We start from the raw sequence: 25,302 nt of genomic DNA, 5'->3' as shown, positions 1-25,302 counted from the left end.
GCAAGTGGAGAGTGATTTTCCATCGGGGACACTTAACAGGAATCCAAAATGCGGCCAAACAGGCGAGCGAAAGGAAGCGGGAGTTTTTTTTAACCCTTAATGCTGCCACATTGATTTCTATGTAAAGGGGCACCACCGCTGAATTAATAATTGAAATATAGATTAATTTACTGAGTTTTCAAATGTGCATAACTTGAAAAATGTATGTTATATGTGAATAAAAGTTATATGAAAATTGTTTGTTATTGTCTCTAGTTTACATTAACGTTTTCAATTCTAAAGTTGCTTCAGTATTTACCTGTACAGGTTTTAATAAAGGTAAGAAAGGGTGAAACTTTTAATTAATCGGATTTAAGCACCAGAAAGATCATTTTAAAATTATTTTTGTCAGCAAATGTGATTGGCAAATGATATCAGAGATTATAAACTTCATTTATGACATAAGACGCTGTACATTTACACGGAGATTATCAGGTATTTCATCAAGAATTGCATGTGATTTGCTACAGGTTTCAAGTCGTCATTCGATATATTTACTGTCACAGTCGGCATATAGTATATATATATATTAGCTACGGTCTAGTTTATGATTAAATCATCGATATATAGTTTGAAGAAATCAATCAGCTAAAAACATATCAATGTTAATGTTCAATTCGGCCTCACCTGCAGACGACATGTGCGCCTCGGTCCGCCGATATTTACCTGTTTGCGTATGGCACAAAGCCGTCAATTGGAAAGTAACATATTATGTTACACCGAAGTATTTCCACATCAACCATGTCAAACCCTTCAAAATCTTTATTATCATCGAAGGTGACGCTGGAGAATAATTGTTTACATTACACATGTATGGTTAACTTCCGGAAGTCAGGTAATACTAAAAACCGAACCGAACCGAAACACGGAAAAAAAATACCGTGAACCGAACCGAAGCAATTTAGCGCGGTTTTCGGTGCACCGCGGTGTATCGTTACAGCCCTACCATACACGCAAACTTCCCTTCAATGGCTAAAGCCTACTCATAATGACGTCCAGAGTGTCGAGTTTCGAGAGTTTGTTATATATATCTTGTAATACATTGTCCATGTTGGGAGGGAATGGTTGATGCTAGGGTGGTAATATACGACGATCGGGGAAGACACGTGCATTTCTCTCTGTTGCGTCACCAGGACCTAAGGGTACGAGTGACATTAGCACTCGTTATAATGTCACTCGTACCCCTTAGGTCCTGTTGACGCGCCTGTCAACGTGTAACACGTAAACGTACTAGAACTAAGTGTACCTGTGACGGTCACGGTCGGCTGGTCAACTATTTTTTCAATGCCGTTCTTTCCCATTAAATCTATTGATAGGAATTTTGACGGTATACAGTTTTTATAGACACATTTGTAATCATGGCAATAGTTAGATGCAGGTAAGTCCGATAACACACAGCTATACTGATGTAGGATAACAGAAAACCAAATACACACCTCCGGCAGCTCACGTGTACCAAGTCACAGGTAAGAAATAGAAGGTAACAACAGGATTTGATAATATCAACTCAAGTTTTTGACAGTATATAGTACAGTGTACATGTTTGAAGGTACCGAGTTGCTGTAACATCGTAATGCTGTTCTTCATGTAGTTGTGAGTTCCAAGCCTCGATATACCCATTAGGCCGGTGTTCCGCCATCTTAATTGGTTCACAAGTATGAACACAATCTGATTAAAACCACGTGTAAACAATACAAGTCATTCAAATTAAGTAGAACCTGTATCGCTTGCCAATCCAAAATCATGGATCAGTATTCAGTTTGCGTTGCATGTTTAAAATGACGCGATGAATCCAATAAATATCTCAAAAGGCTTTGCCGAATAAAATACTTCACGTGGCACTTGTTGGTGTCCGTATATTTTCCTATTAAAGGTACGGTGCCGCTAACCTTCATCATCGGGATAAAACTCGCATTTCCGATTTTTGTGTGTGTGAAACGTGTAAAAGATATAAAATAAAAAGGACTTAGATTTTAGAATTCAACGAATTATATAATGTCACGCAAGCTACAATGAGCCCTTTTAACATGAGGATATTTGTGGCACGCTTTCTTACTATTACGATCAGTTAAACATTAACTCTTACCCATTAACTCTTACACATAGTCATCATTTGTTGGATTCTGCTCTCATGACATCTCGTGAAATCGCTTATGTATGAAAATATTAGTAACATGGCTTTAAGTCTGCGCCTTTTGATATAAAAGCAGTCGGGAAAATGCTTCGCTCGCTGATACTCTTCCCGCTCATGGGGTTACGCTCACTTACGCTCTATGCACCCCTGGACTATGTCATGACAAAATTAAAGGCACATGGCTAGCTACAATGTATAAGTCTCAGGTAAAAAAAAAATCTGACCAATCGCTAGGCTGATACCTGTCCTTTGAAGATTTCAAAGAAGCGACACCCGACTTCAAAGTCAATCAATTTTTCCGTGTACTGTTGCATTGAAAATGTACATCTAATTTTTTGGAAGAGATTATTGTAAGATAAAAAAAAAAATCGACAAGTAACGCTATGGTATACCGAGAACTGGGTCGTTGAAAACGAGACAAATACGGAATATTACTCGTGTAACTCATGGTGCAATCTTTTACAAGTATTTACCTTTCAAAGTAATGAAATGTGCCTTTAAAATCTCCCTACATATATTGTATCCTAGCATGCTTTAGTAACATAACATACCAAAAATAATCGAAGGTTGCTAATATTAGGTTATAACAATGTCTGACAGGATCCCCAGTATGCCCATCAGTGCCACCCAGGTGGCACGGGTTGGCCTCAAATCCCTCACCCCCGTAACCGACCCACCTAACAAAGTGTGCCTGTATCCCCATACTGTTCCTATACCCCTCCTTTAAATGTTCCCTAGCTCTCCGGTTGTAACTCCCTATCCAACCTGCAGCGGATGGTAATTTAAATTTCCCGCGGTTCGTAGAATAGCGGGAATCATTTGTCCTGTAGGTACGTGGCAATCGTATAGGTTGAGAAGCACGTGCGATTTATAGCCGACCAATGAGATTGTTTCGGAAGCGTAAGACGTGATGGGTTAGTTTGTTAGGCATTCTAGCTTTCGTTCAGCTCAGGAACTGACCGTTTAAATTCAGCATAATTCATTGTAATATAAGGGAAATAATAGCTTGTATAGGGGTAACTCCTGAATGTATGAAGATCGTGTTTATACTCCATGTTTAGAAATCCCAGGAAGCTAAACCTGAAGTATTGGGCTGGTACACCTCCTGTCTTCCTTAAATTGGTTTTCAGGTTGGGTGGCAGGCTTGGTTTATTTAGATAAACATGGTCTGAGAAGGGGAGATTGTCGAGTGTGGGTTACACGTATGATATATATATATGTGCATAAAACAACGGTTTGAATTAAACGCCGACTCCGTCGTTCCTAAAGGTCGAGCAGCTAATTGCATATAAGGAGTTTGTTGTTTATTATACGGAGTAATAAGTATATAGAGGACGACCATAACATAGATGATGGACTGGAGAGAAATGTCCGTCCTAATTTATCTTTACTCATTTGAGATCACTTTCATAAAAATGCATAATCTCTACACACTTTCCTTTTGTTTTATACTGAAGTGTGACTTCTGCGCACAGCACAAACTTGGCAATTCCAAATACCTCTCTATCTTTTGTTAATCAAAATATTGGTATTGTAAGAAAATATTTGGTTTTGAGCAAGGTGATGCAATTTATTCCTTGTATTCAAAAACACAGGAAAACGTGATTTTTAAGTAAAAAGGCATTGTGGGATAAGTAGGAAACTTTCACAAATTAAATATTACCATATAACTAATATATCTGCTAAGTTGCATGCTTTATGATTTACCGTACCCCTTTTGGTACCCCCAAAACCCACTTTCGGTCAAACATTTGCCTTAGTTTTTGCGCAAGTAATAACATAGGACATCTTTGAACATACCGGGGCCCAAAAAAGGGCCTTATAGACACTCATCCTTAGAAAAAACAATTCTAGCGTTCTGTTCAAAAGATTGCTGCAATTTTAAATGCTTGATCACTTGAGCGCTTCAATACAGATTTAGCTATTGCTAGGAATCGGGACCTTACAAACACCTAAAAACTGCCTTTTAGCTCTCTGCTCTTCAGCATTACGGGGTCAATAGCTTATCGGCTATTCTCCATCAGGTCTAAGGGAGGTGCTGCTACAGGTGATAAGCACCCCTTATCTGCAGACTTGTTAATACATTTTCAGAAGTTATCTTACATTGTTTGTTATTTGTTGTGTAAACTGCAAAATAAAAATGCAGACGTACATTTCATGAATAACCCTTAAACGACTGTTACTTAGTTCACTTATTTCTTGTTTTTCCCTTTACCTCATATTCATGTATACGTGTCTCATGCTTCGGGGTAATAAATAACTACAAAGCAGCAGGAACGACTTCGTATTCCTTTATTGCTGTGACATTGCTTTGAAGTTTGATTAGCATAGTAAACATATTTAAGCTAATGTATAAACGTAACTTTCCGAAGTGTAAAAATGCCGCAGGTGTCTCCAGAGAAAAAATGGATCGACACAAACACAATTTACAACAGGTAAGGTCCAGTCGAAAATTAGTCGTGTTTATCTGTCAGGAAGGATGAAACAGTTTATCAAGAACAAATATGTAAGTAATAGTGACTTATAAAACACATCGTTTTCATTAATTTTTTTTGGTATATTCAAAAAATATACTTTAACTTGTTTTTCAATAATATAACGATTGCAAAATGTGGTCAGGTATGTGTGAAATGTGTTACAGTATCATTATGTGTTGAGTGACTTTCAAGATTCAGGATTTTATTCAAACTCTGGGCCTTTTGTCCCAACATTACATAACACATACAAAATACAATGTGCAGAGTATCATTGTTTTAAATAGAAGCAGTAGTAGAGACACTAAGAATTCTAGCGCTGCCAAGTGCATATTAATACTCCTTACATCCACCGTGTTCGTTGTGGAGTCACATGCACGGCATATACTTAAATGTCTAACAGACCGAAGTATTCGAAGTTGTTTTTCATCTTTTATACACTTTTAGAGACTGTACTCCATGGATCGATGGTGACATCTTAAATCTAAAAACATATCTCGTATAGTATGATGAAGTAATAATGTGTTTCACATCATATACACGCCATTAAGACAAAAGAGTACATCAATGTGAATAACTTGTGTATAATCCCCTTTGCAATGTGCAAGTAAAATGTTTCAATGAAAAATAAGTGTACCTTATCTAAGAAAGACACCCCATCCCCCAAATCATTCGACGCATCACTACCCCTTGACACACAGCTCACAAATCTATTTTAGTGGATGTCCTTATAAAACTATCTGTGAGTAGAATATGTACATTCATACATTGCAAATGATGTTATGTGTTGGCCGTATAACCCAGGAATTAAACGTTTTCACTTGTAATACCTTGCAATTGGACTTACATAACGTACATTACATATACTAGTATAACGAGTTATTTACTTACAAGCTAACAGTCTTTTACTGAAATCCTCTACCTCAAACTCAGCCTCCTCTTCTTTACACTAGATAAGTCTTAATATCTAAATTTCTACTCAAGTTGGACTCGATGCAACTACCAAATGTTACTGTTTTATTTGCCGATGAAATTGACAAGATTTACATTGCATGTGCGTATGAATACATATTTTCAGATTTTGCGAAGGGAGGTTACTATTGACATTTTTTTAAAGAAAGAAGATACTACTTGCATGAGATTTAACATTTTTATTGAAGCTACACAAGAAATTGTTCAAGCAACCAAACACGATTAATTACATACGGTTCTTGACCATATGTAAGATGAGCTTCATGCTCAATATGTTATCAAGAATAGATAAAGCTTCTATTATTATTATTATTATTATAATATTTCAATCAGGAAAATATTATCAGCTGTTGCTAGCGGTAGTGACAAGTCATGTACTACCTTATAAATTATCCTTACATCTACAATTCTGCCTCTTGTGTCAGTGTCAACCCCGGCCATTCGTGGTTTCATGTCTAATTCGACATTCAATTACTGCAACTTCACATTCAGCGGCTCTCCACTTCGAGCTAGTAAAAATATTGCTGCCGGAGACTCGCAGCTGAGCCTGTGCACCGCGTCTAGACATAATTCTTCCGCGATGACGCGTCAGATAATTAATATCTAAACGTATGAATTCATCAACAAAAATAAATATTACATTGAAATATGTTGGCTCACAATTTGGCTTATTGAACTATCAGCGTACACCATCATGTGGTATAATGGTCCTTAAATGACGGACTATTTTTTTTTACATTACGCCAATACGTATACTTGCACAAGCTCCAGAATCCAGGACAAACTATCAGAATGGACTTTCACAAGTTCCAATTATTAAAAAAGCACATGTTGATTGAAATATTAGATTTGAATTTTGCTTTGGTTGATTTTATGGGGTGACAATGAGTTGGTCTTGAAGCAAATTCAACATGAACTCGCAGTTTATTAAATTTGTTTAAAGATCAACTGAATTCCTCACCCCATGAAATCGACCAAAGCAAGATTCAATCCTTGAATAAATTCGGGATGAATTTTACATGGTTCTGGTAAGTGCATAAATTATAGGCGCAAAAAGAGTACATTTTTACACAACTAATTGTGACCTTCTTATCCATTGTGTGCTAGTTTTTTCCGGTTTTATTTTATGCAGCATACTTGTTACACAACAGTCAGATAGCTAGATATTTGTAAATTAAAACCATTTAATTTTATTAATGTCAAAGTCATTAAAATGGTACCTGTGATTTCCTGCTTAACGTTTAGCATTTTTGGTAATGGCAACAACGTCATTATAATATGACTGATTAGAATGGTGTGTTTGGTGCCTTCGGCAATGTACATGTATTTTATTGAGGTAGCACTCTAAAACACGGCATCAGATCATCAGGAGGCAAATAAACCAACATACCCTGCCTACAGCACACATACACACGAGCAGACATATATAACACACATGTACAGTAGTAACGCCCTTATATGACTTCAGCTCTTCATATGATGGTAAGCAAGATTATTGTTTGGCTCTTATGTATATTAAGGCATACAATAGAGAGCATTGTTGACATATTAAAGCCATTATATAACAAGGTCACCGGAATTCCAGCTACTGAGCAAAACAATTGTTTTAGCCTTTATATATCACCTATTCTATCAAAACTCGATTGTGGTTTATTGGTTTATGTGTCAGCACACAATTTATACCTGCAGATGTTCGGTCCAATCAATAAACAAGGGCTGCGTCTAATGCTTGGAGGTTTTCGAACAACACCATGGGACAGTCTTTCTGAGGAAGTGAAAGAGTAATCTCTTTATGACCGAAGATTACGAATTTGGCATAATAGATTGCGGGTCAGGTCTAATCAAATTTTATAAATTCTGCCTTTAACCCAAACTACCTTAACATATTCGCGCAAAATGAAAAAAACACCCTAACTGACATTTGGTATCCGCATTTCCAGTTCCCTGAAGGAGCTCAACATAACATTTAATAACATAGCTTAATACAACAAACCGGTAATTCCACCATTGGTTTTAACAACACCTGCATTGTATGAAATGGCAAAATGGAATTCATTGCTTGAAGAACAAAATACTTCCTTTCGGGAATACATATCGAGGTTTTCTTCTCACACACAGCTTTACACTGATTGTTCCAAAGATGGCAAAACAGTAGCAGAAGCAGCAGTACCAAACGAAACCTCTATGTTCTCCCCGGAAGCACGTGCCCTCCGTTTGGCCCTCGATAATATCGATGTACAACGCATTGAAAAATAAATTATCTGTTCAGACTCTCTATCGATCCTCCAAATTGTGAACTTACGAGATTCCAAAAAATCACATATACATAACCTTTCTATTCGCATATCTTGTATCTAAAAAAAGCAACATTCCTTTTTTACGGATTCCGAGTCACGTTGGAATAAGCGGTTATACACATTTAACTCCCAGAAAACCAATATTAAAATGCCATATGCAGACATTAAACTCATTTAAACCTTCGGCCATTCAAATTGAATGGCAGCAGCGATGATCTCTCGAGACTAGAAAGAAACTTTTTTCTTTGCAACCAAAACTCGAACCGTGTCTGCCCAGTCGGTTATGCATTAGGGAGGAGGCTGTCCTCTCTCGGCTCCGTTCTGTTCATAATTATCTCACTCACGGTTATCTACTGAATAAGGCAACACCTTTTAATAGAATGTTAAAATTTAAATAAATTCGTGTTAAATACTTCTAGGTAGCGGACATGAAAACCGACATAACTCTTTCACGGTATCTTTCTTCATTTCAATCTTACACGATAGGTTTTAACTTAACTTTTGTATTTCAACCTCTTACACGATAAATTTTAACTTAACTTTAATTTTTCACCCTCTTACACGATATATTGTAACTTAACTTTAGTATTTCACCCTCTTACACGATAGATTTTAACTTAACTTTAGTATTTTACCCTCTTGATAGAATTTGAATTAACTTTAGTATTTCACCCTTTTGATAGAATTTAACTTAACTTTGATATATCACCCTTTTGCTCTTTTTTTAGTTTTCTATGCGTCTTCTGCTTGTGATTTTAAGATATACGAGTTTTTCTATCATTTTCATTTTGATTTCTCGAACGGTCGCCCCATATTCAAATTTCACTATAGCCCTAAATGACCATAGTTGTCAGTTGGCCGTTAAAGTTAAACAAACAAAACAAAACAAAATTGTTTCTAAATTAAGACCAACTATTTCGTTCCAAAAAACACACGTTCATTCTCACTATTTAAATATCTTGTATATTTTGTTACCTGAAGACATGCTATGTAGTATAAAATTAAGGACTTTTGTCTCGGTCAATACGATGTTAAACTGATATATTATTAATATCACCCTCGCACTGCGTTTTCGGTCGATTTCACTTTATTAGGTACATATGATAAGGTATCAACCTTGACAAAGTCTATAATAGATATATAATGAAAAATAGATTAACTACAAACATGACAATATCAATAATGAAACATTGAACTTCGATATCTAACTTTCAATACCAATAACGAAAATTAGAATAGCAAATGTTCCAAATAATTCAATAAGGACAACAAAAATAATTAAATAGATACATAATTTACTAACATTTGACTTGCCATAGTCCACTACAGATTTTCGAGGGAACATTTGCTATTCTAATTTTCGTTATTGGTATTGAAAGTTAGATATCGAAGTAAATTTAAACACTAACCTATATAAAAGTAAATGTGACCACATTTACTTTTATATAGGTTAGTGTTTAAATTTACCTGCTCATTTCAATGCATCTTCTTTTGATTATCCATTGAAACATAATAATAAATTGCTGTTTTATTTTCAGAAATACATATTTTGTTTCGTGCTGTTGCTATCCCTGGTGCTGTATATCCTACTTTTGCAGACTGCGAACATCACTCGAGTGAATGGCGTCTCTGTTTCTAGCAAATCACAGAATGTTGCGGATTCTCCCTCTTTGACTAGTAACCACGCATTACTTCTTAACTCAATTCCAAAAACCTACACAGGTGGATATATTGTTTACACGTGCAATCAAACAAAACGATCCGGCTGTGGCGGATTGGCAGACAGATTTTCTGGTATCCTGTCAACCTTTGTGATATCTCTGATTACGAAACAGCACTTTTTGATCGACCATATTGAACCTTACCCTCTACAAGATTATCTGGTACCCAATGAATACGACTGGAGATACAACTCTAGCAACCTCGCCTCATTCAAACGGACAAATCATGACCTTCTTAACAAAAATTCTCTAAAGGTCAAGGAATACCTTTATGGAGAACAAGATCTTAACAGCTACTTCGAAAGTGACAAAATACATTTCATACACATGAATTGGGACTTTACGGAGGTTTTCAGAACGAGATCACACATTGGACGCGATGTCCCATGGATTACAAAGTTACATTATGCTGATATATACAAAGAACTCTTTAGTTATTTGTTCAAACCCTCAGAAACTCTTTCCCGTGCTTTAAAAGCTCAGAAACGATCTAGGACTAAAACAGCTTGTGCTCATATCCGTATAGGACGCAACCCAACCATTCCTAATGATCCCCCAAGACACCAACAGCCTATGGACATTTTGTGGAATTTCTTTGATAGACTAGATAAAGATTTATATAATATCTTCATAGCAACTGATGATGATAGAATTTTAAAGACAGCTAGAGATCGTTATTCGAAAGACCTTATTGACACTTATGGGAAAATAGGGCATATAGCTAAACTGACAGAGGAACAAAAAGGCAACAAGGATATATTTGTAAAAATGTTTTTGGATTTTTATATGTTAATCAACTGTGATATATTGATTCTTACGGAAAGTGGATTTGGCATGGTTGCTGCTTACATTCGGAATACTGACGCTGACTTGTATTGTTGGAGAGGTTCCGAACTGAACCCGTGTTCAAGGTACACAGTCCATCATATGTTTAAATGGCCTCTACTCGCACCCTCCTATGCATTTCCCATTAATGATACCAAGTAAAGAAGGTGCTACCAAGTAGAGAAGGTGCTACCACGCAGAGAAGGTGCAATCAGCACAGCTTATAAGTTCTATTTGTCCCCATAACGTCTAACTCTGGTATCTATTTACCCCTGCTGCCATTCTGCTCTGTTTATAACTAGATAGTCTTCTCTGCTGATATTTTCTGCTCGGGAAATAATGCGCTACTAATATTGGCTACTACTTGTGACAGAATGCGCCTTCGACTTATCGCCGCCGGGTTTAATGCTTTCCGTGACGTCATACCATGTCTAGACGTCGCCACCATCGTCCATTCAGCATTCCGCATGCAGAGAGGCTTCGTCAGTCTCGGCCAATCAGCGCTCCGCTTACTTGAGTTCGGCAATTACTGTTTTGACCCAGCGATGTTTACAACGAACGTCTGTTGCGTTTACAGTGACAATATGGTATTCAGACTGCAACAACATAATTATGGACACTAGGTATGTGTTATTTGTTCAGGAATCATTTGTTATCAAAGTTTCGTATCGTCATTGCGTAAAATGAATAATATAGGAGAAAACGGACTGATGTGGTTGTCGTCCGACGAACAGCTGATCATGACCGCGCCATATTGTTAGCGATCTTGCACATGTGCCTGTGGTTAAACTTCAAACAGACAGCACTGCCGTTTGTGTAACATATGGAAATGTCTTTTAATAAATAAAAATGAATATACAACATTTGATATAGCGCCCTATCTAGCTAACATAAGCCACTCTAAAGCGCTTTACAGTACAAAGATATACAATTTTATATAATCAATACAATTAGCATATATATTAATCAATACAATATTGAGGAATTCGCAGGTATGCCTTATCAGGCGCTAACTACTAGTCATATGCCACCTGGCTAATATCTCCCTATTTGTGAATGCCTGCGTGTGTGCTGGAGATGTATAGTGTTCTGTTTGTAGTGGGACCGTGCTTCCAACGGTATCATTTATAGTGTCACCTCACTTGATTGCTACAGTACAGATACCGCAACACCCACCCCAGACCATTTTATACTCCAACTGGGTTGTTGGAGTTATGTGGGCAGGAGAAAAACACTTTCTCTGAATATTCCATGCGTACGGCGACTTTTGGGATTGGAAGGCCTGCTTGGAAGGCCGGAGTGTTAACCACTCGATCATTCCGTCTATAGTTTAATGACTTCAGTTACACGTTTATGGATGTACACTTCTAAGAAGTCAAAAACTTCCTGTATTAATCTTTTTTTCTCAAATGAATTTTTTGAAATAGAAATGTATGTCTGTATGTTCGTTTTTGTGCTATGATCGGTCAAAGGTACCAATTTGATATACTATGTGATTTTTAAAAAATTGTATTTTGGCCAATTGGCAGAACAAGTTCATACAATATTTTCCAAGTTTGCTATCAGATATGCTTGAATATTTGCAGAATCGATAAAAATAGTCTGTTCTTTTCAATTGTGGAAGTAAAATTTCTTAATCTTATTTTTTATTGTCTCAGAGTATCGATTTAGGTTGCCTATATCCCTTATTTTTCATTGCAAAAATAATCCCTTTTTTCCACCAATATTTTGCAGATTTAACGCCTGATATGAAAAGTTCTGCTATTAAACTTTATTTGATATTCATTGAATCAAAAGAAAATGGTTCGCTTTCTAAACCAGCCAAAAAAATGTGGGGTCTTTGTGATTCTTTTTTTTTTGTCTCATTATTTTTTGTGTGTCAAATATCGAAAGTGTTTCAGTTACGATAAACATGTAAAAAAATATCTGTCATGTATATTTTTTAATTTTGTTGCATATTGTTGTTATCATATTGAACTTAATAAAGTTATACAGCAATACTGAACACGCTTCAATTACAAATGGCAACACAATGATGATTTAAGTGGTCAATCTTGTTTTGGTCTTTCGGGAAGCGGAAGAAATACATTTTCAAAATGGCCGCCAAATTGGTCATTATTTTTTAAACTCTTGTAAAACAGTTCTAAAAATAACAGGCATCTACTTTTTTGACACATGTTTCAGTTGCGTGTTTGCTTTTTAAATTGATCATACATTTTCCAATATGATCAGTGATCTGGACAAACCAAACGTTTATCCATACAAACATCAGCTTTTTTTTCTATGCGATGATTTTATTGAAATTCATCTGTAAATGTTGAAATGTTGGATACATTACTGTTCAAGTCTGGCTATCGATTCTTTGTATGGTTTCCTGATGATTGTTGTTGTTTCGACTTTTTGTGTAATCTAAATATTCTATCATACTTGTCATCGAGTTAGAAAGCATATGTCTGATAAACAACAAACAGCAAGGTTATAGCATTCAAAATAATTGAATCTCGAATGGGTTTTTTAATTCGAATCACAACGTCCCAATGTGTCCCTTCCCTAATGGAACTATTGCATGCAGTGTCTAAACAGTGTCGCTAGAATTACTTCCACTATAAAAGAACGCGGGTATCTCGGAGTGACTGAGACACAATGGAACTTTTTTGTGTGTTTTGAATGAAACAATTTAATAAATATGAGGTCAAGACAAGTGACAGAAAAACGGTCTTTCATTCTTCTGATACACTTGATGTAGATGATACAATAGTCAATGTAATGTACATAACATGATTTGATAGATACTTTTATCATATTTATAAATCATACGAACACTTTCAAAGATACCAGTTGGTAGAGTCTGATGGTGTAGTTCTTAGTCCCCGAGGTTTGTTGCTGTACATGTAGCCTTAATTGCCGAAAATATATCTTTTGTAGCATAGTTTATATAATATACTCATCACTAATTGTTTATTTAAAATTAGCCAGTACTCCTATAATATTTTAAAATTAATATAATAAATAGGTTTTACGAAATTCCCTTCTGTCTAAACAGTACTTTAGACCAATTTGAGTTTCCAGTTATTTGGTCCCGAGCATCAACGACAAATCCTGTATGGTGCAGTCAGTTCAATTCATTTTTAACATACTGCATCTATTACCTAACTTTATAGGTGCACGTGTACTCACATGTGTGTGTCTTGATCGTACAGTCAGTGACAACTTTATGGTAGAGGAAGTCACATGCACAGAAAAGTATGAACATTTTGTTTTGTTATTGTTTCTCGTTTTTAGCGTCCAAATAAACCAAAACTTGTCAGTTTCTATAAACGCTGATAATAAATAAAATAGTCATGTGGAATGAAATGTCATTATTGTATTCAAGATTTTACGTTTCAGAAAAAAAGACAAACTTAAAACAAATAAAAACATGTTTTTTGTACGGCTTATTGACATTAAAATGAAGCATGATAAAAATGATGCAGTTTGAGAAATTGGTAAACTGCTGTATTATTTTCAGACGCAAGCACTCCGATGTAGTATAATATTTTATGTTTGTTAAGATTTTTATTTAGGATATTTTGTGTGCTCCATTATATATATATGCATGTATTATACTCTACTATGTCTATGGCGTGTTTGATATGATACTTATATATGGAGCCTGCTTTGCGTGTGAAGGATTTATCAAAGGACTATTCTTAAACAAGTTAAATTAACATTTTTTGCAAAATAACATCCAAGTTAAAACATTTAAATTTTATGCGAAGGTATGAATAATTTTATTTAAATTAGCTGAAAAATGTATTTTGAAAAACTTTATTTGTTCACTTTTTTCTTCTAGCAACCATACATTGACCAATTTTAACTGGGTTTGGTAAAGCCAGAAAATTTAACACTTTTAGGTTCGGTGACATATCTTCTTGTCATTCAATTCACAATTGTAAAACAAGGATACCCAAACCACCTCCAAAAACTGTAACTTTGTATTGTAAACTGTTTTTTCAGCATGTCTTTTGCTTTGATAAATCATTTCTCAAAAGAAAACCATACATTGCGGGACTTTAATGAAAATTAATAAAGGTGAAATACATTAAAAATAATCAACAAATGAGAAAACTCAGCAAGGCTGGACTGTAATTCGAACCCGGGACTTTAGATTGTCATATTATCGCTAAAGCCGATTGAGGTGCCTGTTCATCAGTATTGCCCTTACCAAACTGCGTAACAGGTATATTCAAACAAAAATAAGGGGAAGTACCTTTATACGAAATTCCCCATTACAGTTTGAAAGGGGTCCGTAATTTTTTACCAAAGTTAAAAACATATAAAGTGAACAATCCAATTTAAGAGCCACCTACTTATCCTACAAATTATAAAATAATCCTTCCTATGGCTTCTCCTTCGGCGCAATATTTATATTACTATTCCCTTGGTGTGAAGCTATCGATAAGTTTGTCTTACATGTGTAAAGTTGTCAAAGTTCTACATCTGAATTAGTGTGTAAAAACGTTTTAAATGTCTTAAATGCTACCAGCAGGTTCGTGTTTTTAATTGAAAGATTGAAGACATCACTGGGTGGTAGTCAACAACTCATAGTGGATTTTGTAGATTACTGTACGATTCATGATATCACTTGACTGAGTATAAAGTATAAATTAAGACTGATTATAATATTAACTATTAAATAAATGAACAGGAAACGCTATTTGCGCTTTCAGCTTACGGAGTTTATTTGATTCCTCAGTTAGAAGCATTTAATTCATTATTTTGCCAAAAAGTTTTGTTTTTGTATCAATCTTTAAAATCTTATTCCTATCTGGTTTAGATCAATGTTCCCAAGTTAGTCATAATCTATTGAATCATATCGTAGAAGGTGTCAAAAATGTTAATGTTTAGCTCAATGTAACACAATGTGACCTTAAACGTTGTCAGATGACTTAAACATCGTTTGGAATTAGGTGGTAGGGGGTTTAACCTTGACAATGTGAAAAATGAACGTTTTGATGTCTATTAGCATTAACTGATTAAGTGTGCATTTATCGAGAAACCGATTGCTAACTATGACAGGTTTTGTTGGAATGTTAATGAGGATGAGTTTAATCCTTGTATTTAGATGATGTTATCTTAATAGTAATATTTTCTTCGTGTTTGATTCCTTTACAATTTTCCATTTGTGATGGTTTTCCACTACGCATGCGCATGAGGGGTGTTCCAGTGTGATACTTATTTTTTCAAAGGGATATTTTTCAAGTTTGTCTATTAAGGGGTCTAGACTAGATAAGGAAACAAGTTGCTGTTTTGTAAGGGGATACATTCGCTATTATTATTGAGGACAACTGTGAAAGTGGGTTTTTTCGATCTTCATGTATGAGGAATGAATGAAATCGCTGTGTCACTGAGGTGACTTGGTTAAAACTTGTATTTACGGCTTATTTTTCATTTAATTTTTCATGCACACTACATGTAACCATTCGTTATAATTATTTACACAAATGTGTATGAAAACGTAGCTTACATCCTACTTATCTCCTTTTTGAATATTGGGTTTGTATTTGCATGTTCTTATGTATGGGTAGCGGTTCCTCTCACTTAGGCTCGCTGAACCACTGCAATATGTCAAGGCAAAACTGAAAGCATGAAGATTCCATTATATTTCATTATTGCTAACATTGAAGAAATATTCAACGTTTTCAAAATAGTTATTTTTTACAAAAGTATCTCCATATCAATAATATCGTCATCATGTACAAACGAGGATTTCACTTCGATTTAGAAATTCAGCTCAATTGCGAAGTGATAGGATGTGTTTATTTAACGTTCTATATCCATGTATTATTGTAACAAATTACCTTTTTAAAACCTGAAACGTGGGTTGCTCTCCATGCGATGATAAAATATAAGCTCAACAGATTTTATCAAATCAGGGGACGTAACACTTACGAACACAGTAAAAGTTGACATACAAGATTTGCGTCCCTTATATTGTACGGAAAATGGTAGTATTTTTACGACTATGAAGAAACATAATATATCAGTTAGTTATTTAGATTTACTCTCTATAAATATAATCGGAGGATTCAAATCTTCATTTCGAATCTTGTTAAGTCTATAGAGGAACTGGTTCACCTTGTCTGATTTAATTTATAGTAGCCCCAGTCTAGCAGAAAGTACGGTAGGCACACTCTCTCCGTAGATAACAGCCAGCACAACAGTCAGAGCATCTTATCTATCTTTACACCAGTTACAATACCGCTTCTGGAATATGTTCCTGCACTTATTGCGAGTCGATTGATCTTAAATATTTCTTTTGATTATCGATTGTATTCCTAAAACAATTTTCATCGAAAAAGAAATTACATAAAGTTACTGCCTATTATATCACGGGTGTTTAGGGAAACAACACTACTCGAGTAAGTTACACCCAGTAACCCCGTTGTCAGGGTGTCTTTTCTAATTGCAAGTTATTTAATGTTCAGACAGACTTTCCACATTAGTTTTCTGATACTTTGGACTTTTTGTTCCCTCACTGTGTCTCTTTCAGATAGGCTTAATTTTTTGGTTTAATAGTTTTCAAAAAATGTCGCTACTGGAGGAAATGGCTATACACATGAAAATAATCTAAATGATGGAAACTACAGTTATTAAAATGAAAAGGTGATTTTAACTTATGATATACTGTTGTTTTGGATACTTTTATGTGAATGAACGGTGATATTATTGAATTAAAGCATGTAAACTCATTATCTGGTCTTTTCTCCATGATTTACTAGTTTCTTTCAGGATGTATCAAAGGCATATCTGGTTAGCTTTTCGTCAGACCAGTGTGACCAAGTGCGATGTCGTATTACAATGTTCATGATTTAAAAACAAAAAGACAAAAACATTCAGAAGTGATAACAAAACCGTGATGCGAACTCAAAAACTATAGAACTGGAACAAAATATGACCAGAAGAAATAATTACATGGATGGTAAGATCAGTACAAAAGGATAAGAGACCTCGGCTTCATCGTCGACATGTATCAATTGATAAATCATGTAAATCAAGGTCACATTCAAATGATGTCATGTCCAAAAACCAAGAATCGGTGTAAATGGTTTCCACTTCGACATCTTGCAGGCGTATACAGATATTAGTCGTAGCTCATATGAAAGTCTTGCAAGCTCGTGTCTTAGACTTTTAACCAAAAGAAGTTGAGACCAGATGATACCTAAGCTGAATTTCGACGTCCCGCTGTTGCATATATTCCCCTTCAAAAAGGTGGATAAATCTTTACTTTTATTTATAAAAAAGTCATCGACAGAGTATCTCTTTTACCTCATTCTGGAATTTAACGAATTTTGCCAATATAGATATACCACTTTAGTGAATTTTACCTGATATATAAACGGACTCCATGATTTTCTGATAGGAAACGATTTATAATTTCATACAAAATGAAGAGTGCAGGCTGGATAAGGTATCGGATGTCTTCTTTGTTCTCCAATTAATTTCCATTTGGATGTAGAAGTTGGCAGATGAGAACGTACAGTAGTTAGCCAAAGTATTTTTGTAGGAAAGTAGTAAAAGTTTTATTTTAGGGCAATATTAGTGGTTAAGGTCCCATTATCNCACCCGTCTTGTACTTTGATAGAAGCAAGTTATTAAAGAAAATCTTAAAATATTTAAAACGTTTCTGGTTTCCCTACCAAATCACCAACTATATTTTTGCAGCCTGTCTTAAAGATTCTAAGCAATTATTGGACAAGCACATCGAAAGTGAAGATCCTTGTTCTATATAACCCTATATTAAAACCTGAATGAAAATATGTAATTAACGAAATACGTCCCCCTACCTTCTATGCGGTACGTACATGTATGACCTATACCAATCATATCGCAATATCATAATCGGTGATAAAGGAAGTTTACGTATACTGAACAGCATTTTATCCTCGAGGGGTGTAGCGAGAGAAACATTTCATCCTTAGAATCAACCCATTAGTTTAAAGCGATGCCTACGTGTTATCATGATCGTCCCGTAATCTGATCTTGACGAAATCTCTTCAATTCTTCTCCACAATTATCGCTATCGAACCGTACAATTAAGTCATTCGACATGTTTTGCTTGATTTTATGAAGTGTTTATCAACGAATGAAATTTAAAAAATAACAACCTTCCAATATGCTAGTATAACCTCCCCTGATTTGACAAACAAGAGATGGTGATTTGGAATACTAATTATTATTGAATTATAGCAAACGTAACAACATGTTGAAAGCTGCCTGCATGTGGAAATGTCAGACTGTCGGGCGTGATGGAAGGTTGCAAATATAACGCATACATTCTGGGTCACCCGTGAAAGAGTAAATATATAACACATTTATATTTTGTTTTTTGTAAACACTTTTTAGTTCTTTTGGAGAATTGTAAACAGAAACATTTCGATGGTTTTGCAAGTTTTTCTGTCGGTAAAACTTTAACTATTGTATCAAGGTTTCCATTCCGGCGATAAAGAATCAAAAGATATTTCGTAATAATGTTTAAAATGATTCTTCTGACATCGCTGTACGGAATATGGAACATCAAAGAACATAGAAATATGTCTGTATAACTCCTAAACCATTCCGCATTATGCTTAAAAACGGTATTTTAAAATGATATCGCGATAAAAAAAAAACACTATTGTTTTCCATTTTAATATTACTAAACCTCCTACTCCTACTTCATGACTCTTATATTTTAAGAGAATTGAAACAGATACATAGTTATGATAAGGCCTTATATGGTAATGGGGATTTTAGGATATGGGATATATATGTAATTTGCAGTTATGCAATTACGGATTGCATAAATATTCTGGTATTGAGAATTTTGATATGAAATTAAAAACCAAGAAAACGGACACTGGAGAACAGAAGACACATTGGAATACACTGTAAAGGCAGCAGCTATCAAACTAAAAGATACCTATTTATGTAGTTTCACAGAAAAATTAAAACTACATCGACTTTAAACTCAGCGTTTTTATTCACATGAACAACTTTATTGTAACCTCATCGCGTTATAGGGATGCAATGTCATTGTACAGTTCTTGTTAATAGCATCAAAGTACATTTCATTACAGGTTTTCAAATCATAATATAAAGTAATTAAATTTGCATCTGAATTATACTTGCATCAATTTTGAACATGTAAAATGAATGAAAGAAAGTGAGCAATTTGAAACTTTTAACTGGTTTCATTAACATAAGTTTAACTTACTAGATATCGAGTATCAATATTATTCCGTTTGTTTTGTCTGTTTGACAAACTAAGGAAAAAAAAAAATTTGATAAGCATGGGTATATGCAAAAGTCATGTAAACTTATGAGCTGATGTACAAAAAGCAATATATCATTTTGGAGGACTACGTTGTGAGAATGATATTAAAATTGTTGAAATGAAAATTTAAGTTCCTGACGCGAAACTTTACTAAGCCAACGAGGACAGTAGTTGCGGAGGTTGAAAAGAAGAGAATCATTTCTGCTACAGAGTAAACTTGTTTATATATAAGCTAAAACCAGATCATCGTTGTCGTCTTATTGGATCTTTTGACGATTATAATATACTTACAGATAATAAAGGAATATATACACATTATTAAATAGAGCATTTTTCGGTAGTTTCCATACAAAACAGGCATAAAATGGTCATGTTTGGTTGGAATTAAATCATTCAGGTGTTTTTCGAGCTGGGGAGGAAAATTGACATCAGGTCAAAGGTCACGAAAATACAACGGTAAAGACTCATTCAACCTAAAAAGTATAGGGTCAATAACGGATCTACTTGCAATTAGGCTTGGTTGGGGACGGTGCTGGCAACTTCATTCAAATATATATAACAATGTGTATTGTCAATAGGTATTACACCGAGGGGTGTTAATACAGCTGATAAACGTTTTATGAACGTTCTATAGTAGGACTGTTTACGAACCTTCTCAACAATTACACTGGGTTGGAGACGGTAGTAGTACTCAATACAAGCCACCGTTCCGCTACCCGCAGTTATTGACCTTTTAAACACCCACTCTTACCTCTTACCACTCTTAAAATTTCAATGATCCAGAAATAAGTTGAATTTGTTGAAGTGATGGATATCGACGATCAGAGCCGTATATATATGGTATACATGGTATTATACACAAAGCTATCTGAACAAGACACATATCTGTACGAATACCATGAAAACAGTGCGGGCCCGAAAACAAATCGTGTGTATCTGTAAGGAAAGATGATCAAGAACAGACTTGTAAGTATTTATGAACTCTAAAAGAAATGACAATGTATGTCTATGCATAGAACAAACTTTAATTTGTTGTATTTCAATAACATTTCGATTACAAAATGTGGTCAGGTTTTTATTGCATGTGTAACCTTATCATAAACTGTTTGCGACCTTCAAGATTGTAGTCAAACTCCTGGGCTTATCAGTACATAATACGTACAAAATATAATGTATGGAGAATGATTGTGTTAAACAGAAATGAGGTCAAATGATTTATTACATTTTTGCCATTGAAATATATATTTTACCTTGTATAGCTTGGTTGGAGACGGTGCTGGCATCTTCATTCAAATATATATAATAATGTGTGCTGTCAATAGGTATTATACCGAGGGGCGTTAATACACCTGATACACGTTTTATGAACGTTCTATAATAGGACTGTTTACGAATCTTCTCAACAATTACACTGGGGTGGAGACGGTAGTAGTACTCAATACAAGCCACCGTTCCGCTACCCGCAGTTATAATCACCTTTTAAACACCCACTCTTACCTGCGTATAGGTTCCTACTTAGTTACTAGCTGGCGTTTGTTGTAACAGAGCAAATACATATGTGGTTATTTTTCTATAGGTTTAAATTATGGAAACTAAATGTCCTTTGCCATACCTACTTTGCTTTCAATTTAGACGAATTGTAAAGTTTCAATGATCCAGAAATAAGTCGAATTCGTTGAAGTAATGGATATCGACGATCAGAGCCGTATATATATGGTATATATGGTATTATACACAAAGCTATCTGAACAAGACACATATCTGTACGTATACCATGAAAACAGTGCGGGCCCGAAAACATATCGTGTGTATCTGTAAGGAAAGATGATCAAGAACAGACTTGTAAGTATTTATGAACTCTAAAAGAAATGACAATGTATGTCTATGCATAGAACAAACTTTAATTTGTTGTATTTCAATAACATTTCGATTACAAAATGTGGTCAGGTTTTTATTGCATGTGTAACCTTATCATAAACTGTTTGCGACCTTCAAGATTGTAGTCAAACTCCTGGGCTTATCAGTACATAATACGTACAAAATATAATGTATGAAGAATGATTGTGTTAAACAGAAATGAGGTCAAATGATTTATTACATTTTTGCCATTGAAATGTATATTTTACCTTGTATAGCTTGGTTGGAGACGGTGCTGGCAACTTCATTCAAATATATATAACAATGTATATTGTCAATTTTGGAGTTGATACACGTAAATGGATTAAAACCTTACATGCGAATACTATCTCTTCTATCAATCAGGGTGGAAATCTATCAACATTTTTTAGTGTAAAAAGAGGTTGTCGTCAAGGCGATCCAATTGCCCATTACATATTCATTTTATGTGTTGAAATATTAGCAATAAGGTTAAGGAACAATAATAATATTAAAGGAATTAACATAGAAAATATCCCTACACTAATATCTCAATATGCAGACGATACATCAATCATTTTAGATGGTTCTAAAAGTTCTTTAAACGAGTCTTTTATAGAGTTAAAGACTTTTGAAAAAAATTCTGGACTAATGGTAAATAAAAGCAAACACAAGTAATATGGATAGGTAGTAAAAAATATAGTAGACTCACATACTATCCAGAATGGGATCTACAGTGGGCAGTTACAAGATTCAAAGTTTTAGGCATTGAATTTAATGTGGATTTGCATCAAATTCCTAAACTTAATTACGACAAAAAATTAGTAAAACTAAAGTCATTAATTAAGATATGGAGAAGAATGATTTTGACACCTATAGGAAGAATTCATATAATTGAGTCCCTCCTCATATCTCAGTTTAATCATCTTTTTATTACTTTGCCAAATCCTGATGATACATTTATTAAGAAACAGGATAAAAAGAGATGTAATTATTAAGAACTATAATGAAGGGGGCCTGAAAATTCTTTAAAGCTTACATGGATTCGACGGATGTTTACAAGTAAAGGGAAATGGCAATCAATTTTTAAAACTTTTGGAAATACAGATTTTTTTGCAAATTGTGGTACAGATTATATTTTCAAATGCCAAAACGCTTGTAAAAACTTAGTTTGGAAAGATGTTCTATTAAGTTGGAGTAAGCTTTCCAAGAAAACAGAATGTTTTGTGAATAATAATAATAATGCTCTCAATCCATTCTTCCTTTGACAATAAAATGTATTGAAATTGAAAATGAAATGACGTAGTTAAAGAAAATAGCAACGGATTTTTTTACAGCTATCCAGAATTCATAGAAAAATGTAATATTCGTACTAACTTCCTTATTTATCACGGTGTCATACACGCAATAAAAAATAACTGTTCTAAAGAAGACATTTCTGCTGAATCTATAAAACGTCCATACATACCTACCAACTTGAAAGAAAAAAATCAAACACAAAAAGGGAGTAAAAGATTTTTATAACTGTTTGTGTCAAAATAACATAACATTTACTGGGAAAAGGAAATGGGAAGCAATGTTTGATTTTGATGAACAAATATAGAGGAAAATATACTTAAGGTGGGTCCATCGTTCTCAAATTTAGCGCCACTGCGCAGGAAGCTGCGCATGTTGGCTAAATTTCAGTATGATTTACGGTAACCTAGCGACACCACGCTTGGATTTAAAAACTGTTATCGAAAATTATTAACAACAGTTAAGAACGTCAAACAAAATTAATACTATCCAGTCCGACCATTTTTTATATTTAAATAATCGTATTTAATGTGATTTTGAACTCTCGTAAATAAGAACGAACGTCGTTTACACCGGAAGTTTACTATCGCAGCTGATGACAGCGATATGACAGCTGCTGAGGATGAAGTCTGAAAGTGAAAGAATATATGCTTTCCGTTGTTATTGCTTACTTATCTACATGTTGAATAGAACAAACGATAATCAGAGTTTATCATCACTTGAACGGAATAGGTAATTTCGTACGATGAAAGAATTATGACCGTCACCCATCACACTGACGGTGACAACTGAACAGCTGAAGGTCTCGACGTTGAACGTTTCATTCGAAGCATTACAGCAATTCTGTCTTGACTGTTGACAGAGATTTTGTTCAGAAATAATTAATAAATGGCAGTGTAAAAAGCTTCAAGTGATCGTCTGAAAACAAATGTCTTGAGTCATTGTCAATGACCCCAAGGACCAATACCGAACCGACAGGAGTAGACGAATTGCCACAATGCAATGAGGTAAATATAAAGTGTCATATTATACAGTGCAAAGGCGTTTGTGCAGATTGTCAGATTGTTTACTTTTTTATTATACGCTCAGCAAACCCCTGACCAAACTTTTTTTTCACGTAGGACATCAGTGCGTTTCTCTGTGTACCAGTTGGGGGGGGGGGGGGCTCTGATCAGTTACTTACAAGAGCCATGAGCAGCTTTCTAGGTTTAGGAAAAGCAGTGGTAGGAAACACATTAATACATTAATACATTACAGGTAATTTTCCTTCATTTAAATTGTAATCTCCATTTTAGGCAGTGAAATTTTGCTTATCAGGTTGCATTTCAACTCAAATCATCAAAGCAAAATTTTATTGAAAGATTTCAAAATTCGTAAACAAATCACTTTGTTTCTTATTGTATTTGTAGTGTATTGTGTATAGTGTATACATATTTTTGTCAAATTAAATTCTTATCTGAACAAATCAGAGTAAATTTTTAAAAGATGCATGTTTTTTTTTTATTATTACCGGAAGTAAGGACAGAAAGTAAAATGCAATAGGCCAAACCTGGATTTTTCAAATCATAGAGAATAATTTATAAGGACATAGGTCATCATAACAAGGGTGGAAAATGAATATGATAACCAGGCAATAGCAAAGTAACAACAGATAATTTGATAAATGTCATATCAAATGTGACAAAACCCCATATACTAAAATCTATCATGTGAAAATGAACGTGTAATAGCTGCTGCTAATGTCTCTTTTAGTATATTTAGTCTCTGTGCTGAACGTAGCATTCACCAAGATTGATTTCTGGTGATATATTTATCAAGAGATGAATTAAAATTTTGAAGAAAAATGTTATGGTGCAAAAACTTGGAAATGGGACACTGGTGGGCTGACTTACTTCCTCATAGATTTAGCAAAACATATTATACATGTCATATTTTTAAATATGGATTGTGGAATAAGCTGTTATTAAAAGTTATTTTGATAAGACTGTATTCTCCATGTATATGTATATATATCTAGCTTATCTACTACATTGTACCATGAAAGTAAATATTATCAATATTTATCATCCCTGTAAGCTTGGTTGAAGACCAGATATAATTATGCAGTATTAGTATAATTTAATGCAGTCATTTCTAAATTATGACTTATGTACATGTGATTATCAATAAGATATTGTGAAGCACTATATATATATAGTCATAATTATATATAATTATACATGTAATTGTAATTTGGGTTCTGCATACCAGGTTTTTGTTACAAATCATTAAATTTATTTTTCCTTTTTTTACAGAAATGTTCCAGGTCATGGATATTAAGCAGAAAGCCTTATGTAAGAAGACACCAGGATAGAAACAAAACTCTGGACAATTT

At 34.5% G+C, this 25,302-nt stretch overlaps 1 protein-coding gene across 1 annotated transcript in view; it reads left to right on the top strand.

The window, feature by feature from the left end:
• The first annotated feature begins 21,377 nt into the window (after positions 1-21,377).
• Positions 21,378-25,302, top strand: part of LOC110451698 (ATP-dependent DNA helicase RecQ-like) — a 7,779-nt gene continuing 3,854 nt past the window's right edge. Inside the window, exon 1 of the mRNA XM_021499834.1 lies at positions 21,378-21,599. Within this exon, the coding sequence (XP_021355509.1) occupies positions 21,582-21,599 (18 nt within the window). The 5' untranslated portion in view covers positions 21,378-21,581. The remainder of the gene's footprint in view (positions 21,600-25,302) is intronic.

Source organism: Mizuhopecten yessoensis, unplaced genomic scaffold (genome assembly GCF_002113885.1).
Source record: "Mizuhopecten yessoensis strain PY_sf001 unplaced genomic scaffold, ASM211388v2 scaffold6169, whole genome shotgun sequence".
Taxonomy (NCBI): domain Eukaryota; kingdom Metazoa; phylum Mollusca; class Bivalvia; order Pectinida; family Pectinidae; genus Mizuhopecten; species Mizuhopecten yessoensis.
This window is presented reverse-complemented; position numbering and strand designations above follow the sequence as displayed.